Below are 27649 nucleotides of genomic sequence, written 5' to 3' on the forward strand. Positions count from 1 at the left end.
TATTTAATGTAAATATGATTGTTTCAAGAGGTTGATATTAATCTTAATGACATTATGTCTCCATCTTCTCATTAATCATAGATTATGTAATGTTAATCATGAAATCCATGAGACAATCTTGTATTCATATGCGGTTTCTCGATGTTACATAGCTACATTTAATCATTATTTGAAAATCAGTGGAGGTTATGCAGATTCATTATCTGACCCCTGATAGCAAAAAATGGTTTCCCTTGACTTTCAGAATTTTTTATTTAAAAAATCGGCCTGCCACTTGCCTGTGTCTGTAAGATGGAAGAATAATAGTTCATTCTAGATCACCATACGCAGCGATCACACAGGACTGTTATAACTTCAAATTAAAATGCATGTTTAATCAAAATATATATTATATACAATCAATATTACTATGAAAAACATTTTCGAAAACTATACTTTAACCTTAACTACTGCCTTTTGAAATTTCGTTCAAGATCATTGTGCATCCTTTTTGAAACTCTATGAGTTTCTTAGCGCAGATGGAATCTAATATTAAGGGGTATAATGAAACAGACAGTTACAGAGAAGATCTAATATAATTATATGGAAATACTCCGGAAGAATGAAACAAGCATTAATAAAGTGTCAATCAAAATATCTCTCTTGGACACAATCATCTTCTTTATATCAATTTTCGTTAATTGCTATTACTGAAAATTCGTTAAGGTGTAATTCAGTGGAAGTATCTGTATGTGTATAAGATGAAAGACTGTTTCATATTCAGCTAAGGGCCGTGTGTGATTGGTCCCCAAGAAAATTGAGACATAGAATGCAACAACGCAAAAACTTCTACATATACAGAGGTATTTTTGATTAATTATTATAATATTTAAAATGGTATACTATTATCTCAGTTTGCTATTTCAATCAATGATGAAAAGTGCTAAATGCAAATCGGCAATGAAGTCATAACACTTATTGATTAATCCTTGATCTGTAGAGTAACTTTGAGATAAAGTCACAATCAAATAAAGTGTTCCTTTTTTGTATTTTATTTCGGAATCTATAACTATATCGACATTAGGTAGGAAGGATTTTACTTCACAACATAATTAATTCACTGTTCCCGGTTTCCTTTAATTTATCGTTGTTCACATTTGTAGTCCAAAGCTTATATGTCAGTAATGGATTGAATGTTTCATTGAGCACCATCAAATAACACTTAGAGTACGTGATGAAACCTTTCTACGTGTGACAGCTTCAGTAGAACTGAAGCATGGTTGCAGAAAATTATATTATCTCAATACTCTGAATGTTATTCGTTGCCTTTGAAATACAAGTCTTTTCCGTTTGGCATTCTTTATCGACAAGATTATCCAATAATGTGGAGTCCTCGGTTTGAGTATGTATCGGGCAGTCGGAAATTTCGGGCACTGATGAACTTTCCGTTCGGATGGTTATAGCACATTCCGCAGATCCATTCCCGTTGATAACCTTTTCATGGTTGTTAGCGATGCTCCGGAGTTCCCATTGCTTACTACTCTGGCTTACATCTTGGTTATTTGGAATCAATTCAGCATCCTCACCCAACATAGCGGCGTTTAAGGTCACCGTTCGACACGTAAACGCAGCGCGAAGAAATTTTCTGAATGTTTTACTCATAAAACAATAAATAGCTGGATTCAACGAGACTGTGACATAAGCAAAACACGGCGCAAAAATTTGAAGATGATAAGAGAAAGATGTAGCTGGAACGTTGAGAGAATTCATAATTGCCGCCACGTGAAGAGGTAACCAGCATACGGCAAATGCTAATGTAACAACAAACGTCATTTTGACGATTTTCCCGCGTGTTTTCAGCGTAACTAATGCCGCCTGGTTGAGACGAGCTCCACGCCTTAGATGAGCGCGCAACTTTTGAGCAATTTGTATGTAACAAAATCCAACTAATGTCTGAGGAATGAGATAAAAGAAGATAAACATGCAAGCAGAATAAGCTTTGCGCTCGTCGTCTTCCATTTCTTCGACACAGATTGGGCGAAATGCCTTTAGTTCACGGACTACTAGGAGGACCGGTGAGAATACAAGAAAAGAAAATACCCACAATGCCATTATAATGTAGCTGGTATTCTGGGAAGTCCTGAAAGAAATACAAAAATATCGTTAAATGCAAATCCAAAAAAAAATGTGTTTAAATGCCAACTACTTGCGAGTAATTTCCACGTTTATAATATGTATATCGAAATATTTACTTTGTTTCTGATCTCCGGTGATTCATAACTGCATTTTGCTACATAGAATGTTTTAATGGTGAATTGAGGTAAACGAAGTCCTAACGGTCAGCCGAATGACTTGAGAAGAGTAACCCCCCCCCCCCCAAAAAAAACAAAAAAACAAACAAACAAAAAACATATACAATGAATTGCAATGTTACCAAAAATAAAAAAAACAGAAAATTTTCTTAAAATAAAAGGTTTCATTCAGAACATGATTGATCAGTTAATTTTGACACTGGTAGTTTTTACTATCTAAATGGTCAGGATGTTGACCACTAATGATATAATTTTATCATTAACGAACAACCTAACCGTCCGCTAATGATATAATTTCAGATTTATATCATTAGCAGTCAAAATCGTAACCTCTAATAATATGAAACAAAATGTGAAATAAGTACTACCTTGACCCCTAATGATATACATTTGCACACATTTTCAATTGCATTAGTGCAACCTTTAATGATATAATATGATATAATAATATAATATATTAAAACTACTTAAACAATAGTGATCATGTCGGTTAACAAAGAATATTGGCCCGGGTTACATTATTGATTGGGGGGGGGGAGCTTTTCTAACGTTGAAAACTGAGAACAAAAGTCGTGAAATTTATACCCTTGGTCATTTTTCAACGGCTTAAAAAAGTTTTTTTCTAATCTCTGATGACCTCACAGGTTGAAAATTGACCAACTACAGGTTTTTGAACTGGTTGCATTTTTTCAACGTTGAAATTTGAGACCAAAAGTCATGAAATAAATACCCGGGGTCATTTTTTAACAGCTTGAAAAATATTATTCAAACCTCTTATGACATCGACACATTAAAAAATGACCCTGTTGAAAACTGAATGCGACATCAGAGTTTTGAATTGTCTTTGAACAGAAGTGTAACTTGCTCTTCCAATTTAACTGTACACGTATATACTTAAAAGTTTCAGTTTCAAAACTTTAACTCTTTCATATTGTCCGCTATATTTGCCGACTTGGGTGATTTGACATTTCAAATGTTGATTTTTCCGACTTCAATCATTTGATTTTTCATTAGACTGAAAACGTGGTATGTAGCAACCTTTAATGATATACCGTCCACTAATGACAGGATGTTGACCACTAATGATATAATTTTATCAAATCCGGGTCAATTTTCAACCCGGGTCAATATTTTTTGTGACACCGACATGATCACTATTGTTTAAGTAGTTTTATTTAACCAACATTAATTGATATTCTTTGTTGTTCTAATCTATAATTAGCAAACCCACATATTCAACCTAACAACAGATTCGCGATTCAATTTTACTACAGACCACAATAGCAAATAGTCTTATCAATGTTGGACCTTTTTATGTTAATGAAATCCCGCTAAAAGTTTTAGAATGTTTTTTTCATATTGCTTTTCTTCAAATTTTCTTCCACTAAAAATAGCACAACTTTTAGTTTAATGATGATCAATTTGGATTTTGAAGTTTACAGACGAAGTCAAAAATTGTATGTATTATGTCTGTATGCGACTATTTTATTTCAATTAAAACGGTAAAATGTCAGAATGGTGTATATTACAATAAAGGACTATATATATGTGATCATAGTCCCCCCCCCCCCATTTTAACCAATTCTTATGTAGTATCGTATCAAAATCATTTTTTTCCCCAACATTATGCAGAGGTTGTCTAAACTATTAGACTCAACATAAGTCAACATTGTCCTTGACCTGTCCATCTATGACGTCACTTAAGTAGATTTTGTTTGCAAATGTAAATATCGTCATTTTTTCCTTGATATTTTACCTTTGTAAGTATAGAGCCAAGGTATACTCAAGTACGATTTTAAAATTTGATTATATGTTATTTAACTATATTATATCATATTATATCATTAAAGGTTGCACTAATGCAATTGAAAATGTGTGCAAATGTGTATCATTAGTGGTCAAGGTAGTACTTATTTCACATTTTGTTTCATATCATTAGAGGTTACGATTTTTGACCGCTAATGATATTAATCTGAAATTATATCATTAGCAGACGGTTAGGTTGTTCGTTAATGATAAAATTATATCATTAGTGGTCAACATCTTGACCACTTATGCAACATTGTATCATTAGTGGACGGTGTATCATTAGAGGTTGCTACAACGCTTTGTCATTGTAATAATTATATTAAAAATTTAATTCAATTGAGACCTAGTCTAACATTTACAAGTGTCTAAAATTTGTTTGATGCGCTAATAAATAAAATGATTAGTTGATAACACTTAAAACAAACTTCTATTCATTAGCAAAAAAAATTATTGAAAGTTTGCGAGAGCGTCGTTGTCCTTAATATATTACTGTGAACAATCCCTTTGATGTATTTGGTATTTGTTTAAAATAGTAGGGATCGGCTTGCCAGCAAACCAGTTACTGCAACTTAGTTCAAGTCTTGTAACTTCATTATTGATAAATTCATGCTTATTACTGTTTTTTAAATTTGCTAGAAACAACTGGTTAAAACAGCTGGTAAACATTTATATGACATTTCCACATAAATCGTAACAAATAAAACCACTGAACCAGGATTTTGAGACTGTCAAACAATAATGACACAAAATTCATCTCCTTTAAATAGTTTCACTACTTTTATTTTGCCAGCGCAACTTCTCATATTCAACTGGACAAAATTTTATGAACTTGTGTTGCCAATTAGGACGTAATTTGCAGATAAGCATTTTTACGGGAAATTCGATTACAATTAATTTCATGACAATGTCCCTTTTGAAATAAGAAGTTTGGCCTATATTGAATGTTCAATAGAAACAGTTTGTCAGTGGATCTCTTTAAAACTGCTTTACAGATTTTAAAACCAATTTTGTAGTTATTTTATTTTATTTAATTGCTCAACAAATCAACAAAATGTTTGATATCGACTCTGTTGGTTTGTTTTTATCGGTTTTTTTTAGGGTGGGGGGGGGGGGGGGGGGGTCTCTAATATTTGCTACACTGTAGCTTGGGAAACGTTTTCTTTTCATGCGCATTAATAGAAATTTTCCCTAATCATGTCTTATAATTACAGGAAACATTTATTTATTAACATTTACGCTTTACAAAGATCATGATTTTAACCCGTATAGACTTCCACTTGATCAGTCAAAAATTGACATTTTTCTTATCTTTTAATAAATGAGAAATATAGAGCGCATGCCTGAACAAGGAATTTTTTTGTCACTTATTCGCCTTGGCTAGATTATAGTAGATACATGTCTGATTAAAATATTTTGTTTGTTCAAGCGTGCGCTCTATGTTTTCTGAAAGAAAAACTGCTTATAAACAGCTTTTTTATGCTTAAAATGCAAAACTGGCGGGAAAAGGTTGTCTTTCCGATGTCATACTTCTAAACTGGGGGCAGTTGAATCAAAATGAACATTATGTAAAAACATCACATATATATCTGTACAAAGAAAACAAAGAATTTAAGTAAAATTATGATGTTCATTATAGGGGACCATTTTAGGCCCATATCATATGAGTCCTTGTGGCTCCCAATGTTGAATTTCTTCTCCTCTAGGTTGCATGCCGCTGTCATAAGAAAACATATTAAATCCTATTTTACCACCTATCCTGTATGCTGTGGTCTTTGTTTGACTTGTTGCAGTAAAACTGCAATAGCATTTCCTTAGACATTGTAATTATTTACATTACAAAACCAAAGTTCTTCATATAAATAGGATCGCAAACTGCCTGTGGTAGTGCTTTCGTTGATCAGTTTTCTGCTGTTTTTCATCTATCAATGTCTAACTCTCCTGTCGTGAAAGAAATTACTGGGAAGAGGTTCTCACTGTATTTGAGATTCCAATACTCTACGTACGTGTGGCACTGGAGGCTTGCATTCATCACAGTGACAACAGGATAAAAGGTTTACGTAGTATTCACAAGAAATGACAACCGATCCAACAGTATTTGTGAAAACATCATTAGTAATCTCTATGTAATCTGATACCAATGAATCTTATAATTTGTCGAGTCTGTTGAAAATTCCAGTACAATTGATTTTTAAACTAATTGAAACATAAGCATAATATCAAATATAAACAATCAGTTTCTATATCATTAGGTCACATGATTTAAGAACAAATTGAAATCAAGAAGATTCTATATAGAAATAGAAGTAGTGTAGTTCGTTGAGACACAGCGTAGAAAATAAATAGATAATAATAATGAAAAGACTACTGCGACAAAAGAGAATTGTACACGAGCATCGCAACATGTCTATCCAAAGACTGATTTATGAAATTACAGGAACTACTCGGGCAACGTTTGCAGGCTATTCACATCTCGTGGCATAAATTCTCTTTCGAGCCAAGTACGTTTCCTGTCCTACAGTTTACAACGCTTAAAACCCTGCGCTTGTTTAAGACCTAATAACATTTTTCCCCCAAAACGTTTTGTACATTACATACCAAATAAGATATTGTACTAATAGATGTTGTCACTAAAGTTGTCTCTGAACTATTTTTAGACAACTTCACTAACCACGTTAAGAGAAGTAGTATTGTTTTTTAAACATGTAAAAATGGCAACTATCGATTTGTAAGTGAATATTATATATTCCCTAGATAGATGAAGTTGTTTCAAATAATGTAATGAAATGTTCGAGAAAAAGTCTTGGTAATAGGTATTTCACAGAATGGGTTCGAAATTTAAAACTTTAAGGTCCAAAACAAGTGCAAGTTTTTATGCGCCGTAATTTGTTTGTATGTAAGGAAATGCAGCTCAAGAGTATGTCAGATTTTCCCAAAGAGCTACATATTTGCAGTAGTTGGGTTCTTAACAGGCACGTAGCATCGATTTTGAAAAAAAAAAAAAAAAAAAAAGAGGGAAAAGACAGTTTCTCAAAATCTTCAAAATCCTAATGGGGGGGGGGGGGGATGCCTGGCGTATCTATAACTTTAACTTCGATTTCTCTCATCTCTGTTCCAATTTTTTACATACTCCCAAAAAAAGTGGGGGGGGGGGCAACTCCATGATACTTCAATTTTTACTATGTAAATTTAAGAAAATTGTTCGGTGCGAGAAAAAGTGGGGGGGGGGGCAGGCCCCCCCCTGCCCCCCCCCCCCCCCGAATGCTACGTGCCTGCTTAACACTCTTTTCTGAATTAGGCTTTCGATTATACAGAGCTTATGATACGGTTAAATAGATTTACAAATCCGTTTTCCAACTTCGCTTGCAATATATCAAGGGGTAAAAATGTTTAGTCACCTGGTCACTGCTGAAACGGCCTCACCAGGATCAAAGGGATAGCCACAGAAATTCCTGCCATTGTTGACGGTAATCCATACGGCATGTCAACCCGAATTTTCTCGAAAAGCTACGTGCAGTTCTAGTGCTATGATTTGTTTGACTAATAATCAAATATGATATTGACTTTTAACTTTATCAAAAATGTTTGGTTATTAGACTGTCCTTTATTATTTACGAATTCATTTATCTGTAAAGCTGTCTATTACAAGAAACAATTCGCATTCGTTTAGTGGTGAATATTGGGAGTAAGATAGTTAGAACTTTAAGCATATACAAAACTGATGAGGTTATCTGAACTTTAGAAATGATTTATATTAACGGAGACAACTGCAATATCTTTTGAATTGTGAAAACTTTGCTTTAATACCAAGATTAAGCTAATAGTTAATATACATGTATGTAGCAATTGCAAGATCGGTAATCGTAGATTGTATATAATGTCTAGGACCAAACTGCAATTTTTAATATAAGAGTCTCAAATTATTCATTTTACAAAATCAGTTCAGTTACATACTATGAAACATCGATTATTATTAATAAACAAGCAACAAAAATTCGTGTTTTTTTTTTTAGAGATAAAGACTAATTATTATTGTTGCAATGGTCTCGAAAGAATAAAAACTGTTCATTAATTGATGACTTTTTTCTATGTTAAAAGGACGAATGAGTGCAAATTTGATGACTATAATTTTGTAAGATTGCTATTATTATCATTTACCAAAATAATGGAACTTACCTGTACGAACGTGCTCGTTTTGGATGCACGATGACGAAATAGCGATCGAATCCTATAGCTGTTAACGTCATAACGTTCACAGACATAAAAACGACCATCAGGTACTGTACCATTTTACCTGCAATATAATCATCCCTTTTTTAAGTCAACGTAGCATTTTCATTTTCATCTAGGGAAATAATTATAGTAGTTCTGCAAAATTTGATATACCACGTAATTGAGAGAAAATAGACCACGTTTATTAAAGGCATCATCTCTCGACTACGTCTATGAGGAAACCATCCTTTAATTTTATGTTTTACAAAATACAGTATATGTAATGATTTGCTGTACCCCACATTGCATACAAGCATGCAGCAGATTTAAGGTAAATGTATTGATAAACTGGAGAACCTGAGAGACAACACCCCTAAAGATGCAGAATGGTAGTTATTTCGACACTATTAACTTAGTTTGCATGCTATGTGTACATGAGTTAAGAAGATTTTCACATATTACATGTATTATTACCGCAAGATTTATGGAAGTCTGCCCTTATCCTGGAACTCTTGGTCCAAAAGCAAAGACTTTAAAACAATTTTGGGGAAGAAGTCTACAATTCTAACAATGCAATCATATTTCGGGAAGAATATTCAGATTTAGGAAATAAGATTTTAAAACCAACAGAGCCTAGTAAAAACAAAAGAATCCATGACCATGGGGCAATGAAATTCACAACTTTTATGAGACTTCTTTGGTTATTCTTGTTGGCTGCTAAACTTTCGGTAGAAGCAGCAAAGTTTTAAATTATACACGTAAATACATAATGAACACAACTATAGTATTTCGCATAGACCTGGCCCTGGGGCCATAAAACTTAGACGAGCTTACTTTTGATCTAAGTCTCACTTTTACAAAAGGAACATATAGTGGAAAAGTGAGACTGAGATCAAAAGTGAGCTCGTCTAAGTTTTATGGCCCCGGGGCCTGGTCATGAAATTTACAGTCGTTGAAGAGGATTTCTTGACATGCTCATATTAACAGTGACATGAAATCAGAAGAAAAAACACTCTTAAAGATTATATTATTTACAAATATGCCAAAGACAAGTTTTTTTTTTATAAATTGTAAGAAATTTCAGAATAAAAAATATGTTTATACCCCTATATACCAACTATTATCAAGAATGAACTGGTTTATTGTATAAGAAAACGTAAAATTGTTCAAACGGCTACAAATTACATGTGATGTATGACGTATGATATTGAGAGCAATAGGTCAGGTAAGTAAATAAGGTAACGTACGAACATATTTATTCTGTAAATGTTTACACTTTCAAATTAAATCTACAAAGTCTTGCACTAATGAGAATTCATTTGCTGTTAGTTGATGAATGTTAACATTTGGAAATGCCATGTTATGTTAATCATATCTGATCCAAGGGCCATAAAAGTTAGACGAGCTCGTTTGTTATCTCATTCTCACTTTTGCACTATACATGTCTTTTGTAAAAGTGAGACTGAAATCAGAGGTGAGGATGTCGAAGTTTTACAGCCCCGGGACTTCATCATAGACATCTATGGCATCGATATGAGGCCTCAGATATCAATTATTTCTACTTATTATATACGTAAATTCATCGTGCTTAAAAGGAATTATATAGAAAATAAAACAATATTTCGACATTCTATATTTTATCACGGGAAAAATAATCCCGTTACCTATATTCAATTTGACATCATTTTAAAAAGGAGGTCAAGAGCTCGTTTAATGTCGTTTTTTTGGGAGACTCTAGGCATTCTAGATATATTTCATAAGTCAAAAATGGACAAAATTCTGAAATTTGTTACTTTTATACTTTATATTTCATAAAAACATGATTTTTCATTGTGTTTACCACAAATTTAAGCCCCGGTAAACCCTATGAAACAAAGATATTGTTATGAAGCATCATCAAAAGAATTTATATCTTGAATTTAATAAACCTGTAGGCACCTTTCATTTATTAGATCTTGACCTTTATATGACTTTAATTAAATCGATTTTTAAGATAAAACGTATATTCAGAATATTCTTGCAATTCTAGATAGATATTTTAATGCATGTTTAGATTCTATTATTTGAATTCTTTTAAGAGATTGAAAAGCTAGTTACCATTTTTCATTATTACTTCGATCAACTGAATATTTGCATAAATTGCAATAAATGCATTGCGTGCAGATGTATTAAGACTTAAATTGTCTGTCATAAGCTATAAATTGTTCCAGAATTAGGCATTTCTGTTGCCTCATTATCAGCCTTGGATCTATATTAATTTTGTTAATCAATGATGTATTTATTCAATAGTATCAAAGCAAGAAATTTGTATTGTTAGAGTAAAAAAAATATATAATATGTGTCTATTGATGGACCAAGAAAATGGAAATGTTTCTGCCTTTTTTCTAGTTTTTCTAACTACTATTGAATTTTCAAACAAACTATGACCCCTTATTGAGAACTATTTTTAAATGATTGGGATAGGAACAGCATAAAATAATCTTTGATCACTTTCATTTGGCATGAACGTCAACAAACAGTTTGAGTAAATAATACCCTTAATGGAATATTGCGACAAATGATTGAAATCTGCTATAAATCTTTTATGCGGAAATTGATTCATAAGCCGAAAGACATGCAAAGAATGACGTTTTTCCTCCATGATAAATGGTGTATCATTGAGCGCTTACACACACATATATATATATATATATATATATATATATATATATATATATATATATATATATATATATATATATATATATATATATATATATATATATATATAACATCATTGGGCGATTTTGTCGGGGCGTGATCAAATTTAATAAAGCACGAAGGTAGATAGATTTGATCACGCCCAGCCAATACTCTTTACCTTATTAAATCCAAAGAATGATGCCTTTATACTGAATAAGGAATCATCATTTACTATAATTTGAGGTAATAATTTTGGTCGGGCGGGGGGGGGGGGGTGAATCAAATCCAAAAACACAAAAGGTCATTCTGCACCTTCAATTTTTTAAAGAGTTATCCCCCTTGATGAAAAAAAGGAAATTTTAATTTCGTCAAAATATCTGCGGTAAATGATTCATTTTGTTTAATTTTCTAATAAAGAGAAAGTTTATGCATGTATTAACCAAGACAGTTTTAGGAATTTTAAGTTACTTTTTACAATATCTTAATAAAACGTACCTTGCCCATAGACTTCAATGCAAAATTCAAAGTGTAACTAATTGGACCATAATCAAAAATTTGAAAATTCCGTTGGTGGAGAATAATTTTTTATTTGATATCTATTTCATTAAGTAGGTACAAAATGTGGTCTTTATACACTGAATATCTGAATAAAAAGAAGACTTTCTAAAATTAAAATCACTTCAACCACTAGAATACTGGCCATATTGGTCCCGAACGAGGGCCTTAACCCCTTATCTAGGAGCCATAATTCTCACAATTTAGGTAGAGGGCTTCTTGGACATCATTCAGTTTATCGCTCGCTACTGTAAATGTAAAGAAGATTTACATTTTTTACCATTTGACCATATTGGCCCTGCCTTAGAGCCTGAACCCCCGACCCAGGGGCCATTAATTTGATCATTTAGGCAGAGAGCTTCTGCTAGGGCCTGGACACCTGACCAAGGGGCCATAAATTTCACAATTTTGGGGGTTTTATGAACATCATAACTACATGTATGCATTTAGCTTTTCCACATGTGTGGGAGCAGAAAATAAGATTTAGCATATTTGGCCCCGCCCATGCAGATAGGGCTTTTAGGGTGGTATGGTCATAAATTTAACAATTTAGATTTCTCATATCTTGGAGATATTTCAAATGACGTTAAAAATTTAAAACTGCTTACGGACGATGAACGAAGACCAAATGGCAAAAGGGCACCTGAGAGACTCAGGTGAAGTAGTAATGCGAATGTAAGTCAAAACAATATTTATGTAGAACTAAATGTATACCGCCTACTAGACAAAAGAAAAATACAGGACACATTACTTACAGATATATATTTTGTAGTGTCTTTGTCTGTGATAACACTAGATTAAATTTGTAACGCATAGTCTTATACATTTCAACAATGACGCAAATGGCGTAGTGTGGTAAACAAGCATTTAACGTCCAAAACAGGAGGAAATAAACTAAATGCATGGTTATGATGTTCTTAAAGCCCTCTACTTAATTGTAAAATTCATTAGTTATGCATTTTAGTAATGCATTTGTAATGCACAAAATTTTAAATTCCCCGGAATTAACAAATTTTGGCCAGTGGAGCTCGGGTAAAGATAATCCGAGATTTCTTCAACACCTGCCCCTCCCTTTCTGTGAATTGTTGTTTGCAAACATCAAATGAAAGCGACAGTCAGAGGAGATACGGATTATGGTTTAAATTTCAATGTGACACGGAAAATACTTACATGAGACCCACTTACGTGTTCATGTACGGGCCATGGTACGAAGGTTACCTTTAGGGCCAGTAGGCCTCTTGTAATTTTTTTCTTCAATTCAAATCAAGGCACAATTTTCTTTTGACAATAAAACTATGAAATGTTTTTTGGTTATTGACATTTTGTCTATGATAAGGACGATATTTACTAGTGTATAGTAGACTCCATAGTATGCTTTGTTAAAAAGTCTATCTGTGCTCTGTTACTAGTATACATCAAATCGAGTACATGAAAGAATACACATATATTTCAGACACATCTACTTAATTTGATGGATGTACACTGTAATATCTGTCCTGTTCATAGATTTTGTACTTCTTTACTACTCTTCCACTATTTTGTAGATCTATTCATTTCGACCAATAATTGTACTAAATCTGTAATGACCTTACTAAAGTAAAACATTTTAACATATTAACAAATGAACAGGCTTTAAGTTGCAACTCCATACAGGAAGCACTTTTAACATCATTTATTCAACAATTTCCTTGATTGAAGAGTTCCAGGCACCACTGCTGTCGTTATGCAGTTCAGTGCTAAGGGGATACTTAATGTTGTCGAAATAATGAATAATTTATAGGATATGTACAGTTCGACAGGTTGACCACTAATATATATATATATTTACATGATCATGATCATGACCAACATTGAGCCACGACAACCTTTACACAAGACATCTTTTGAAAAAACGCGCATCCCTTAAATGTTGAACAATTGATTAAGTAGATCACTAATCAATCATTCGCAAGGACGTTCGCATGAATCTTGCTTTCATTTGCGGCATTGCATGAAGGGTTATTGTATCGATTGAATTTTTTAAAGCAATATGAGCTGCAATTTTCATGCTATTTTATTTTTTACGAAAATGTTATTTACTATTAAAATGACAAAAAATATCATGGTTTGTTAATTTCTGTAAGCCTTATTTTAGTGGAAAAGCCATTACGAAGCCTTAATTGAAGCAAATTTTGAATTGTCGTCCTGTACAAATATTGACCTGCTATAATTCCTTAGAAGAGAAATCTTTCTTCTGACAAAGATTAATGATTTTTTAAAGTCTTATTTATCATAGAAGTTTAAGTTACATGCAGACTTAGCATACCAGCAGGTGTTTGCAGAAAAATAAAATTCTAAATAATACAGCTCATACTGCTTTAACATCCTAAAAACTTGACAGCGATTACTAATTTATTTTCATTTTACTTGGTTAATCATTTTCTATTGAATAATGCAAAATGTCAATTTTTTGAATTGTTTTTACATTTCTAATTTGAAAACGACCAACGGTGCCTAAAAATTCGCAAATGAAGTGGACAATTATTATAATCACGTGCATTTGTATACTTGTGGGTAATACAACAGCCAAGTATAGGGCTAAAATTACAAAAACACATACACGTACTTACAATGACAAACACTTTGGGGAAATGAAAAATTTTCAAATCCAGACTTCTCCTGTATCATTTATAAATGCTTTGTATAAATGGCATTTAATCCTGATGGTTTGATGCCGAGTACATGTATTTTTGCTTTAACAAGCCTTTTAAAATAAAATATAATATCTAGCACTCAGTTGCAGTGTATCAATGCTATTCAATTTTCCTTGGGAGTCCGATCTTGAAATAAGACATGCAAATAAGATACATATATAATAAACCGTATTCATGTGCGAGTTGTAGTCTATTTTCCTTAAAATACATGAGAAGACTATAGGAACTGGATGTATATACATCCGATAATCATTTAGATAGGATCATGTTATAAACTATGGTGGCATAGATCTGCCACCACTTGTCAGATAATTATGTCGACATGTCAGATCTTGATGTCAACTTGTCAGATAATTATGTGGACTTGTCAGTTCTTTAAGTCGACTTGTTACTTATCCACGTGTTTAAAAATTTAACACTATAACCTTTCCACGCCCAATTTGTGCCATCAAGTTGAAATAATATTTTCTGACAAGTCGACATAAGGATCTGACAAGTTGACAATAGCATCTTTTAAGTCGACATAATTATTAGACAAGTCGACATAATAATCTGACAAGTCGACACAGTTATTTGACAAGTCGACATAATTTTTTGACAAGACGACATAACATCTGACAAGTCAACATCATTATTTGGCTTATAATATGAATGATAAATTTCTTTAAACTAGTGGCCATATTATTTTTTCTGTCAGATAATTATGTCGACTTGTCAGATATTATGATGACAAGTTACATGTAATGGCAGTAAGTGGCACTAGCACGCTTTAAGGTGGATCTCTACACCAAATAAGTGTAGGAGATTTTTGTTGCATGCATTTGTTACTAATAATAGGCACAATATTCACCAATAATAGACTTCAAAATACAATACTCTGTTTTCTAGAGAATTTTTAAAATATCAGTCTGGTTCCAGATAACACCTTATTTATCAAATTTTTAAACATTTCTGTTTTAGATTTCTTATGAAAGTGAAATGTCATTACAGACCCTGAAACGTACTACTACACCACACGCTCGCTGCACGCTCGCTACACGCTCGCTAAACGGTTCACACGAAACGCTGAACGGTTTACACGAAACGCTGCACGCTTTGCCCGAAACGCTAAACGATTTACACGAAACGCTGAACGGTTTACACGAAACGATTCTCGCACGAAACGATTTGCTCGCTTTTCACACGCTTTGGACACGCTTTTATCCTGATCGATTCGGGTCCTCTCAGATTTTTACCCTGACTCTGTTAGTAAGAATTAATTTTAAGAAAACACGAACTAATAGAAATATTGATATTAGAAACATATATGTACATAAGTATTGAATTGATGGATTAATTTAATTTGTTACTTATATTTAAAGCAAAAAATTATTTATTCACAGAATTAGCCAAAAATACATGTATTACTTCTATAAATATATTTATTGCTCAAAAGAAATATCCATGATTCTTATTAGTGCCGTAAATAATAAAAATTTCAGAGAAAAAAGTTACCGTAACACAATATTCAATACCAAAAAAAAATCCGTATGATTACAAACTGAAATCGGTTTTTCAGTATTCGGCGGGATTTGTTTTTTCTTCTCACATTGATATTTTTATTGGTTTCAGAGAATACGATGTTAAAATACTAACTGTAAATAAACCTGTGATTATTTACATTGATAATTTGGTTTTTCAGTATTCGGCGGGATTTGTTTTTTCTTCTCACATTAATATTTTTATTGGTTTCAGAGAATACGATGTAAAAATACTTACTGTAAATAAACCTGTAATTATTTACATTGATAATTTTGAAAGTTATGTAAAATATAATTAGTCACATAAGTTAGAAAAATGCTATCAAACAACCGACTTATTCTGTTTATGTCGAATCATTCGCGTAAATAAATGTTCCGTACATAATATCACAGCGAAAAATCAATGGATTAAACAATAAAGAAAGTTGTCATTTCTATTTCGGATTTCGGAAAGAACAAAAAATAAAAAATGATTTAGATTTTTGTCTCAATATTCGTATACATAACCAGCGCCCCGCATAACAGCGTACAATATATATATCATAATCTATTTGAATTAAGTACCATGCATATAAATTCCCATAATAATTAATTGCATATGTACATTTTAGGAAAATTCCAGTGTGTTAATTACTTATTGTTTTCCGTTATCAGTGTTTAAATAATTAAAATAATAACTTGTAGAAATATTTTGAATCGGGATTCAAAAGAATTTACTTCCCGCATTTCATAGAAATGAACAGTATATTTTCTTTCTATGTTTACATTTAATTTTGTTCAAATTAATGTTAAATAATCTATCATTGAAATTGTGTGCATCATCAAATACTGATTCCGACTAACTTGAAGTCATTAAATTTCTATTGGCTATTGACAAAAAAAGAGACGCGTGACCATCCAATGAAAACGAATACACAGAGTTTGATTGACAGGTTCAGCCAGGTGCAGGTCTTACCCGATGTCCGAGGTCACATGTATGTGTACTGGTTGTACACAGCCGAATAGTCTCAGTAACTAGTCTTCTTTCAATACGCGTACTTTTCTTTTGTTTGTTAAAAATTAATTCAATTTTGTAAAAAGATAAGTATTTCATTTCTTATAGATTTTTTTCACGAGAATATCTCAAAGGAGTTTTGCCAATCAGTTTAAAGTAATGTTTAACACGAGCGCTATTTTGAAACAATTAAATTTTCAGAGAGTTCCGAATGAAATCTGATAAACGTTTCACACGGTTCTCGCACGCTTTGCCCGAAACGATTTACACGCTTTGCCCGAAACGCTGCACGCTTTGCCCGAAACGCTAAACGGTTTACACGAAACGCTTCACGATTCACACGAAACGCTAAACGGTTTACACGAAACGCTAAACGGTTTACACGAAACGTTTCTCGCACGAAAGTCGCACGCTTTTTTGGTGTAGTAGTACGTTTCAGGGTCTGTAAGTATAGAAATAAAAGACAAAATCATCATGAATGAAGTTTGTATGATTTTTATTGGAATCCTCATAAATATGAAACTTAAATATTAAAAAATTCTTTAAGGCAAACTGCTTGACAAAATCCCACAAAAATCTGAAAATATAAACAATATTCATTGGTTAATAGGATGAAAAAAAGAAATTGAATGAAATTGAAAAATTAAAGAAAATACTGAATTATTGCAAAAATCTTGGTATGAAAGATCCTGTTTAAGAGTTGTCTTTCTTTATTTTACATGGTCTCAAATATCTTGGGACCATTTTTTAATTAATAAAATTCACGAAGAAAAATTAAAAAAAGGAACAAGTCTATGCTAAATATGTACATGTGTATATATAAGATGTGTAGTGCTTATGATAATATTTGAAGATGAAAAGTTATATTTTTGATGAACGCATTGTGTGCATTTACCTATTAAAAACAAAATATTAGTCGTGAAATTGCCTTTTACTTTTTTATATACAATAGCAATTATAATCAACAACCATACGCATATTTATACATACATTAGATGTCCATAGTGATACACATGTACGTGTGGAAATGAAAAACATGCTCCTTTTCAGAATTCTGTCCTTCCCTCAACTGGCTTGCAAATATGGGCTTCCACTGCTATTGCTACATGGTCCTAGCGTTATCTATTTAAATCAAAAAAACATTAGTTTAATGTCTAAGTTTCAATGCAAGTAGTTTACTGCAAATGTTTTATATTTGGGAAATTGGGATCAATTCAAGAGATCGTATTTACGGTACTTTCGTTTTATATTCATCGTACATATATATAGTTTAAGTGAAAATATGATATCTGCTTACCTATATCGATAATCCGTCACAAATGTATGATCGTCTGTTGCAGATGACATGACTAAAATGTATTGCCAATAGCGGTGAAACAGTAAATTATTTAAATTCCACGTTTTCCGTACAAAACAGCTGATAATCAATGTTAGTTGAAAGCTTTAAACAGGAAGAAAATTGACATACTTATAAGCGTTTTTGTGACTTTATTCCTATATCACCTCCCGTGTTAGAAGAGTTCAATTTAACGGTGTATAGCTATTTTGTACCACGACAAAATATTATCAATCCGGAACAAAATGGCGTTTCGAACGGATGTCAGACATGTTGTGACGATGTAGCCTTCCACCTTAACAACAAAATATTGAGTTTCTAGTCAATATGTATGGTGGCATAGATCTGCCACCACTTGTCAGATAATTATGTTAACTTCTCATATCATAATGTCGACTTGTCAGATATTTATGTCAACTTTTCAGATCTTTATGTTGACTTGTCCGAAAATAACCATAGTGACTATCGAAACTCAACATTTTGTTGTCAAAGCGTGTTAGTGCGACTTATTGCCATTTACTTGTCATCATAATACCATATAAGTCGACATAAATATCTGACAAGTTTACATAATCATCTGACAAGTACCATAAAGATCTGACAAGTTTACATAATTATCTGTCAAGTTGACATAAAGATCTGACAAGTTAACATAATTATCTAACAGAAAAATTAATATGGCCATTAGTTTAAAGAAAACTATCATTCATATTGTAAGTCGACTTGTCAGATAATGATGTTGTCTGGTCAGATGTTATGTCGACTTGTCAAATAATTATATCGACTTAAAAGATGGTTATGTCGACTTGTCAGATCCTTATGTCGACTTGTCAGAAAATATTATTTCAAATGGATGACACAAATCGGTCGTGGAAAGGTTAAAGTGTTGAATTCTTAACCACGTGAATAAGTGACAAGTCGACTTAAAGAACTGACAAGTGAACATAATTATCTGACAAGTCGACATCAAGATCTGACAAGTCGACATAATTATCTGACAAGTGGTGGCAGATCTATGCCACCATAAATATGGTTATTTTCTGACAAGTCAACATAAAGATCTGACAAGTTGACATAAATATCTGACAAGTCGACAAAATCATCTGACAAATCGACATAACTATCTGACAAGTGGTGGCAGATCTATGCCACCATAATAAACATTGCACATCTCATCTATCTTTTAAGGCTTTGAAAGGATTCTTGGAGTTCATAGGGGTTTTTAATTTTATATTTCAAAACAGGAAAGATGTTTTTTTCTCAATCACTGGTCTTGAACAGAAGTTGTCTAGGCCAATCGGTTTTTGGAACGCAGTTCGCTATTTGCAATTTAAAATTCTGCGTTCTAGAACGCAGATTGCATTTCAAAATTTAGTATTCATATTTGGGGGTCATCTACTAGTGGAAAATCATTACCACCGTGAAAATATAGTAATGTGCTCATCTCTAGTTTTCAGCCGGGCTTTGCTAAAAGCAGAGTCCTGGCTGTAGGCAGACAAATCGCCAACGATACTATAAATAGCACAACTTCAAAAGTAAACAAAAAACCGAACAGCGTCAAAGTAAAAGCTTCCGCTATACCAAATAGTTACAAAGACAGCCATGTTTTGTCAAATCGTTGGTTTTTTTATTAGTTTGCAAATACATTTAGCGTTGAATTTTTTTCCTTTCTCATTACTTACGTGTGTTTTAAACAGGACTGTGCGTTTTGGGGACATATACAATTCGCATGAATTTCCATGAACTACTTTTCAAAGCATTGGTGTTTGGCTGCACATAGAAGTAATGAGGAGAAGGGGTTGATTTTATAACGCTTGTTTCAATTTTCAATGCAACTGTTGATTTTTTTCTATTAGACAGACATATTTTTATTTATAGCCGCTAACAAAACAATTCAGTCGCTCTCTGGCGCATTTCCGACATTAAAATCATGAGAGGGAGAAAGAGATTAATTGTCAGTTTTTACCTAAAATATGCATAATGACACATCAAAAGAGCCCGCCTTTCAGTACTACTTCATTACTTTGATTGAGACATGGAGCCCAAAAATGCACAATTTCATTATATTAAGAAGATTTTAAACATCGGGTTCGGAAACATCGAGGGCCCCTACCCTAGACGTTGAAATTTTCAGGATCATCTACTAGTGATATACCACTACTATTGTGAAATTATGACGTGGTTTTCTATAGTTTTTTTTTAGACTCGGGCCTCACTCATAAAACACTATTCGTTATAATAGGGTTTTAAACATCAGGTTCGGAAACATCGAGGGCCCCTACACTGGGCGTTGAAATTTTCAGGGTCATCTTCTAGTGGTATACCACTACCACTGTGAAATTATGGTAATGTGGTCATCTCTAGTTTTTAAGATTCTTCTATAAACTTTTAATGTTTTTAAGACTTGGGCCCAAATCATAAAACACAAATCACAATATTCAAATGTGAACTGCTTTCTAAAAAAAACAATAGAAATCCACATCACCATACTTTATTAATTGGACCCGAATCTAAAAAACTGAAGTCCACATTACCATATTTTCACAGTGGTAGTGGTATACTACTAGAAGATGACCCAAAAAATTTCAGTCTCCAAGGTAGGGACCCTCGATGTTTCCTAACCCGATATGCGAAATCCCATTATAATGAATAGTGTTCTATAAGTTTGGGCCCTAATCTAAAGAAACTAGAGTTGACCACTTCTTTATATTTTCACAATGGTAGTGGCATACAACTAGTAGATGACCCTGAAAATTTCAGCGCCAAGGGTAGGGGCCCTCAATGTTTCGAGTTTTAAATCTTTTTATAGTGAATAGTGCATTTTTGGGGGACTCCATATCTTAAAACTATAAATGACCACATCACCTTGTTTTCACGATGGTAGTGATTAACCACTACTAGATGACCCTGAAAATTTCGGGCCCCAAATATGAATTATTTTGAATTGTGAACTACGATTTTTCTAGAACGAATTGCGGATAGTGATCTGCGAAATACGTGTCAAAAAATAATAGATATTCATCATAGTCATTGTTAGCTATTTATAGAAAGCCTAGAAATAAACGACCACATTTTAATCAATACACGTGACAAAGAGCGTTAATTTCAACAAGCGTCAGATACTCATCAGAGAAACTTCTTTTATAATTCCTCTGGGTATCCCATCCCGATTTTTATTTTTCAATTTAAATGAATGATCTCTTTCTATCGGCCTTGTTCGAAAATGATAAACCATATACTCTTTAGTGCAAGGAGGGGGTGTTAATGTTGTGTCGGTTTGCTCTATATCATTCTAAAATGAAGATTACTTTATCATATGTATATAGAATTCATCTATAATATCTAGACCTTGAGGTCTTGAGTTTACCATCGTATAAACATCCTTCTCGCTCCCATGACCATCCGTCAGTATTTAATGTAAAGAACAACAAACAGCAAACAAACACATATACTACCGAGGACAACAATCCAATTTAAGGAGTTTAGGTCCCCAGAAAGATGTTTTAAGACATGAAAAAGATATAAATGGATATAGGGAAAGAAAAAAGATTACCGTTAACGTCTCCGATTTTAGCTGTAAGGCCAATTGGATCATTCCTTAGCTAAATTTGAAAGACCTTTTTCATCCAAAAACTATGTACTAGGCAATAAAAGAATTTATAAGACCTCGGCCTATGATTTTTTTTACCTTAAAAATACATGTATTATCTTCTTTTGACTAAATGTCACTCTGTCAAGCTGATCCGAAAAGAAGAAAGAAGATTCTCAAATTTGTTATCGTTTGTCATATACTGTAGTATTGATGACAGCATTTAAATAGTTTACCAATAAAATCTGTGAAAAAAAAATTGTTACAATTCAACGACCCCATTCCCATCTTTTTAATGGCCAGAAAACGTCGCCACATACTTACTTTAAAGTTATGTATTATGTGTAAAAGAAATCAGGATTTTTGTCGGGTTTAAGTGTCATTATGGCAGATCAAATCGGATTGAATCGGAAACTGCATCCCAAATGATTGTCCATGCCGGTTCCTTTTACAACCGATTTCCGGTGCATTTACTTTCGTTCTTCAACTTCGTAAACAGTTTCCGAATTTAACACCCTTATATATTTGCGATTTCGTTTAAAAAGGATGTGTTATACTCATAGAGAAGGATATCTAGAGGACATAATCATTTATGTCCTCCGCTTTTTTGTGAAAGCGAGGGATAAAAACACTTTTTAAATCGAATATACCATTGCGAATGGGTTGTATCGGGATTATATTCCCAATTCAGCTGCTCGTATAATTTAGTGAAGTATTTATTTAAGTCGTCTTTATTCCATTTCAAGCAATCACCGAAGAAAAAATTGACCCGCATATCTGTGAATTATACTTTTTTTCCCACTAATGCTTGCTCTCTTCAAACTCATATTGATCCATTAATATAGATATAAAGTTCGTTTTTCAAATTTACAAAATTACTTGGTGCTTAGTTCATCAAACAGCATTGTACATGTGTTGCTCTATAAATATGTTTGAAAAATAGCGTCCTTATTCTAATCATTAAATAAAACTTGTTCTTTTTAAAAATATGGAAGTAATTTTGATGCACGCTTCATTTTTCGTGATGTGTTTAACCTTGAATCGTTATTGATTGGGTTGTATTTAAACTTTGGATACGTAATGACAATGCGTTGATATAAAAATTCACCAAGGACTACAAATGTAGCTGCATATATATGTACATGTCAGAGACTTTTTTAATAAAAGTGGACATGATCCAGTTCCTGTCACTTCTAAGAACTAAACATATCTGTAGATTCATCATACATGTTTTACCGATGTTTAATTATTATCAAACATGCAGGCTAATATCTGAAGAACTAACAGCCTCCAGTCATGCTGATGTGAGGAATGTTCTATAGATCTAATAGCACGAGACAGTTCTTTGAAATTTTGTCACCTTAAACTAACATACTCAATATGTTCTTGCTGTGTCAGACTATTAATTGCCAAGACTCCATAGATATCTTTTCATATTCTTTGTCCCTTACTTTGTCGATGTGGTGTACTTTTGTTTTTACCTTACATGAAAATCAATCGTTTACTTATCTGAACCGAAGGTCACGATCGCAAAAGTACAGACTTTACTCTTCTTACACTTAATATTTATGGCCTCTTAAATAATTGGTTACACAGTAAAATTATCAGCGTGAACAAGAACAGAAAATTATTGTTAAAATTTTTTAATGTGCCCATTTTAAGAGATTACTTGTCAGGGTTTTTTTTTTTTTTTTTTTTTTTTTTTATGAATTTTGTTTTTATTTTTCGAAATGTCGAAAATGTTAATAATTTTTATCATGTATAAATGTTCTTGGAGTATTGCTACGACAAGAAACGGAACGGTTCATAAAATATATGATGTCAATTAATCAATCCAAAAATATGCCGTTTGATATTTTTGGCAAAATTGTTTTCATAAATAAATATTTGAATGGAGGTGAGACGGCCAATAAATCATTTTTTAAAAAAGCATTGAGATTAAAAAAAATAGTCTTTCCATTTGAGAAAAAATGAATATATTATTAGTGGATTAATAAAAGACTGATACAACGTGGTGCAAAATACATGTAGATTCATGTACAATGCAACTGGGATTTCATTGAAACGTTGATGTAACAACTGAATTCAGATGCTAATGATGCTCAATTGTATATGACATACAGTTACTCAAACAACAAAAAATAAGGTTACAGGGGCGTAATCTAAATTTGGCAAATACCCACATGACTTATCATTTACAACCAATAAAATCATATTTCGTACACGATTTTTGTTTATATATGCATACAATTATCCCCTTCAAAAAACAATGTCTCCAATATCGCCAAATGGGAAAGGGGTTATGCAATAATAATTTCAAACTATCACGAACAAGATGTGTTCTAGTTAAGATTAGAATTCTTTGATTTCAAACTTGTCATCTGACACACGCATCTTTGATCTCTAATACAACTGGGTATTCGGCATGAACATACTAATGCTTTGCAGTTATCGGAAATATGCTCAGTTACAAACAATATTTAGGAGCCCAGCTGAAGCAATACAGCACCAAGACAAGTGCCATTAGAAAAATGCTCTCCACGCAAATTAACCCAATATACTAAAATAACCCCATTGCGATGTTGTGTAGGGCAATCAGTATTCCCACTCAATGCTTGAAGAACGAAATACAATAAACCGACTTATTCCTACACGTGTGCTTTAAAAAAAAATGACCTCTCTCCCTCTATCTGACAAAGACTCTGAAGCAATAATTTGATGATATTACAATTAAACAACTGAAAGGTAATTGATAATTAACTGTTCATTTATCAGATTTTTTTTTCACTATGAACAGTGATGTCAAAGGATTGGAATGCAATTAATGATAATACTTTTATTTCCGGAAATTGTAAATATATTTTATAATTTTTCACAGGGTGAGATATGTACACTGGAGTAAAAACAAAGGGCCGACACTTCGGTTAATTGTTTAATTGTATTCAATAGAGGTTTGTCTTCAGGATATAATTGAAAAATCTCTAACACTTCAGTGCTTCGAACTGATCGTTATGTTTTGTGCAACACAGAAATATCTACAACCTGTTGTCGCCTGCGTGGCAATTTAAATAAAATTCTTGTTTACTTCCGTTCAAAGTCGCGACGGAAGAATTGCATCCTTGTGGCTTTTATTTAGACCGTGTAGAAAACGTTTTCTTGATGGCACGCCAAACAAAACTTTGCTACGATAAAGCCGGGCTGTTTAATGAAATATGAAAATTAAGAATAATCCATACCTAGAATTTTAAGTCAAAGATTAAGCTCAACGATACATGCTTCATGAATTTTTTTTTTTTTGGAACTTATTCTCAAGTTCTAGCGAGGGAATGATTAGGATATTTGAATCAATGGGTGTATAAATTAGATTATTGTAATCCACTGTCAAGTAATCAACATTCCAACTATCATAATGCTCCACTTCAAAAACAAGGCTCCCGCTTTCCTCTTATAAAAGTTCTTTCTGCACTTACGTGCGTAGTAAAAGCTTTATTTTTCCCTTGGAAAACCAAGATAGAAAAAAAGAATGGTACGACTGAAGTAATGTAATCATAATTTATAAATATGGTTAAAAACTTTGCATAAGATTATCTTTAGCATTAATAAACATTGTTTGAATAGAAATATACTTTTGCACGTTTGGAATTTTTATATTTGTTTTTGAGCAATGTTTGTTTGAGCATATTGTCGCAAAATTATTTTTATGGAGACAGGTATTTAATTGAAGAGGTATAAATGAATGTAAACATTTTCCTTTTTTCAAACAATTTGGCCATATGCCGTGCCTTTGAGAGGAGAGGAAATTGTAGGAATTGCGGCTGCATAGTATATTTATTAGATAAATTCACTTCCAAAAATTGCAATTCACCTACTGAAAGCGAATAAGGATCTCGATCTTTCGGTTGTTTGAATCATCATAAAATTACAGAGTACTTAATAACACATGTAAAACAACCTTGCACAAAGACAGAAACGTGAATCATTTAGTAATCAAAATCTATTATAAATCCATATTTACCACATTATTTCAAAATGAAATTTAACTTCTGCGTTATAGGCACTCTACCTTTTTAACATTAAAAAGTACTTGTGCAAAAATATATCTTTATTTCATTTTATAATATGTTTGGCCCGAAAATCAAACCAGATAGTTATAAGTTTGAAACAGTCTACATGCATGCCTAGGATCAATATAATGCGACGGTATAAAACTCCGTTCTGTGGTACGCTGGTAATCATTTTTTCTTCCACCCAGTAACTTAATTCGATATTCAAACTCGTCATTAAGACTTTAAACTAGGTCGTTTGTATTAATCATTTATATTTCGGTCTAACATATCATCGGCATTTGCGATTTTTCTCGATAATGATGCCATTATCATCTTGTCCGATTTTAAGTTTAAATTATGGCTGATTTACGGAAGAAAGACAAAATACCCCAATATCCAAAATTAAAAGTAATGAGGTAAATTTCGTGACACATTGTCCCGCAGCATCGTAAAATTTGAATTTTCCTTTTCCAAAATAGATTCTAAAATTATCTTTTTAATGCTTCCTAATATGGAATATAAAGTGGCTAATGGTTATCTGGACAAGCTGCATGCAAGAGAATTTGCTTTAAATTTCCATATTATTTCTTTATAGAACACGGCCAAATCAAAGTAATTTTTGGATCACGTAATGCATTGTAACACACAAGTTATTGATAATGATTGACACTTTCTTGTTCAAAATGATGTAAAATCCAAGTAATGTATTACATGTATTGATTACACCCTTTAACCCATGAAAACTTTCCTAATATAATTATGTCATTTATTTAATTACATTAGATTTAAGTAATATCTTAATATAATACCAAGAATATTGTTTATCTGAAAAAAATAGCATTTTGATTAAAATTGGTATTTTTCACACAAAAATTGAAACTTAAAAAACGAAGAATAAGCCAGACTGTATAAACTAAAAACCCATACATAGGAAATGTAGCTTCACATTAATCTGTCTCTTAAAATTCCCTACACGAAACAAAAATTGCAAATATGATTGAAATTGCTTGAGATATGCTTGTTCAATTAAAATTATTGCAAGGATGCCATTATAAAGTAATCATTTTCTTGCATGATGATATTTAGTCCATAGCGGTTGAAAATTATCAAGATAAAGACAGGAAGTTGGCCACTTCTAAAAGCATAAAAGTTTCAATAATAACGTTCTGGCATTTTGCGCGATTGCCCTGTTATATTATTTAAGCTTCAGTATCCCCAAAGCGAACTTCATCAATGATTTCTGCAGTTTACATTTAATAATGCATCAATTACAGAATCTAAAACATACAACTCAACAGATCATTTTCAATCTTTTAAACATTAATTAATTTGGATTTTTAATCAAAGTAATCAAAAGCCCGCATTTTTTTGCGCCATCGCCTTGAAGAAAATATAGAATGCTATCTGTTAAATTGCTAACAAAGATTGAAAAAATAATTTTTACTTACACATAACATTTCCAAACGGCCAATACATGACCAGCATTTTTACCGTGGTGAAAGGACAACAAAAACACAGGTACACGAGATCCACTAACGCCAGATTGAGCAAAAACATATTAGTAACAGTGCGGAACGCTTTGTTCCGTATAAAAACGTACACGACGAGCGCATTTCCGAAAATTCCAGTCACAAATATCACCATAAAAATGATTGGCACCACCCGTTCCGCAATGATGTTCTTTTCTGTGTTCATTGTTGACCAGTGTTCAAAAGATAAGTTGAAGTGTCCAAAGAAAGAAGCATTCTGGTTCATTCCCGCATGCAGCCCTGACATCACTCAAGAGATGCTGTTGGTTTTATACTGGTTATCGGTTTTGCCGAGAGCTCTTGCTGCGACATCTCTAACTTCTGTCATCACATGAGACTTCAACAAGCGCAAGTCGCGTGTTCTTTCAGCTGGCAACATTGATTTATGAATAGTTA

At 32.6% G+C, this 27649-nt stretch overlaps 1 protein-coding gene and 1 long non-coding RNA gene across 2 annotated transcripts; both read right to left on the reverse strand.

Moving 5' to 3' along the window:
- Nucleotides 1–275: 275 nt before the first annotated feature.
- On the reverse strand, nucleotides 276–27510 carry LOC128191485 (galanin receptor type 1-like). Its single transcript, XM_052863584.1, has 3 exons — nucleotides 27173–27510; nucleotides 8274–8391; nucleotides 276–2119 (listed from the first exon to the last, which is right to left on the reverse strand). The coding sequence occupies exons 1-3, from the start codon at nucleotides 27498–27500 to the stop codon at nucleotides 1270–1272; spliced, it is 1296 nt and encodes a 431-aa protein (XP_052719544.1). The 5' UTR covers nucleotides 27501–27510; the 3' UTR covers nucleotides 276–1269.
- LOC128191487 (uncharacterized) lies at nucleotides 17233–18383 on the reverse strand. The gene is made up of 3 exons (XR_008244434.1): nucleotides 18051–18383; nucleotides 17744–17875; nucleotides 17233–17330 (listed from the first exon to the last, which is right to left on the reverse strand). It is a non-coding gene; the product is annotated as an uncharacterized LOC128191487 (long non-coding RNA).
- Nucleotides 27511–27649: the final 139 nt, after the last annotated feature.

This window comes from Crassostrea angulata, chromosome 7 (assembly GCF_025612915.1).
Source record: "Crassostrea angulata isolate pt1a10 chromosome 7, ASM2561291v2, whole genome shotgun sequence".
In the NCBI taxonomy this organism is placed as follows: Eukaryota; Metazoa; Mollusca; class Bivalvia; order Ostreida; family Ostreidae; genus Magallana; species Magallana angulata.

Excerpts from the sequence above, each read along its gene's own strand:
- LOC128191485 (XM_052863584.1), bottom strand. The coding sequence starts at position 27,500 with ATGTCAGGGCTGCATGCGGGAATGAACCAGAATGCTTCTTTCTTTGGA. Across the intron at positions 8,392-27,172 it reads GCCGTTTGGAAATGTTATGT|GTAAAATGGTACAGTACCTG; the intron begins GTAAGTAAAAAT and ends ATTATATTGCAG. Across the intron at positions 2,120-8,273 it reads AAACGAGCACGTTCGTACAG|GACTTCCCAGAATACCAGCT; the intron begins GTAAGTTCCATT and ends TATTTCTTTCAG.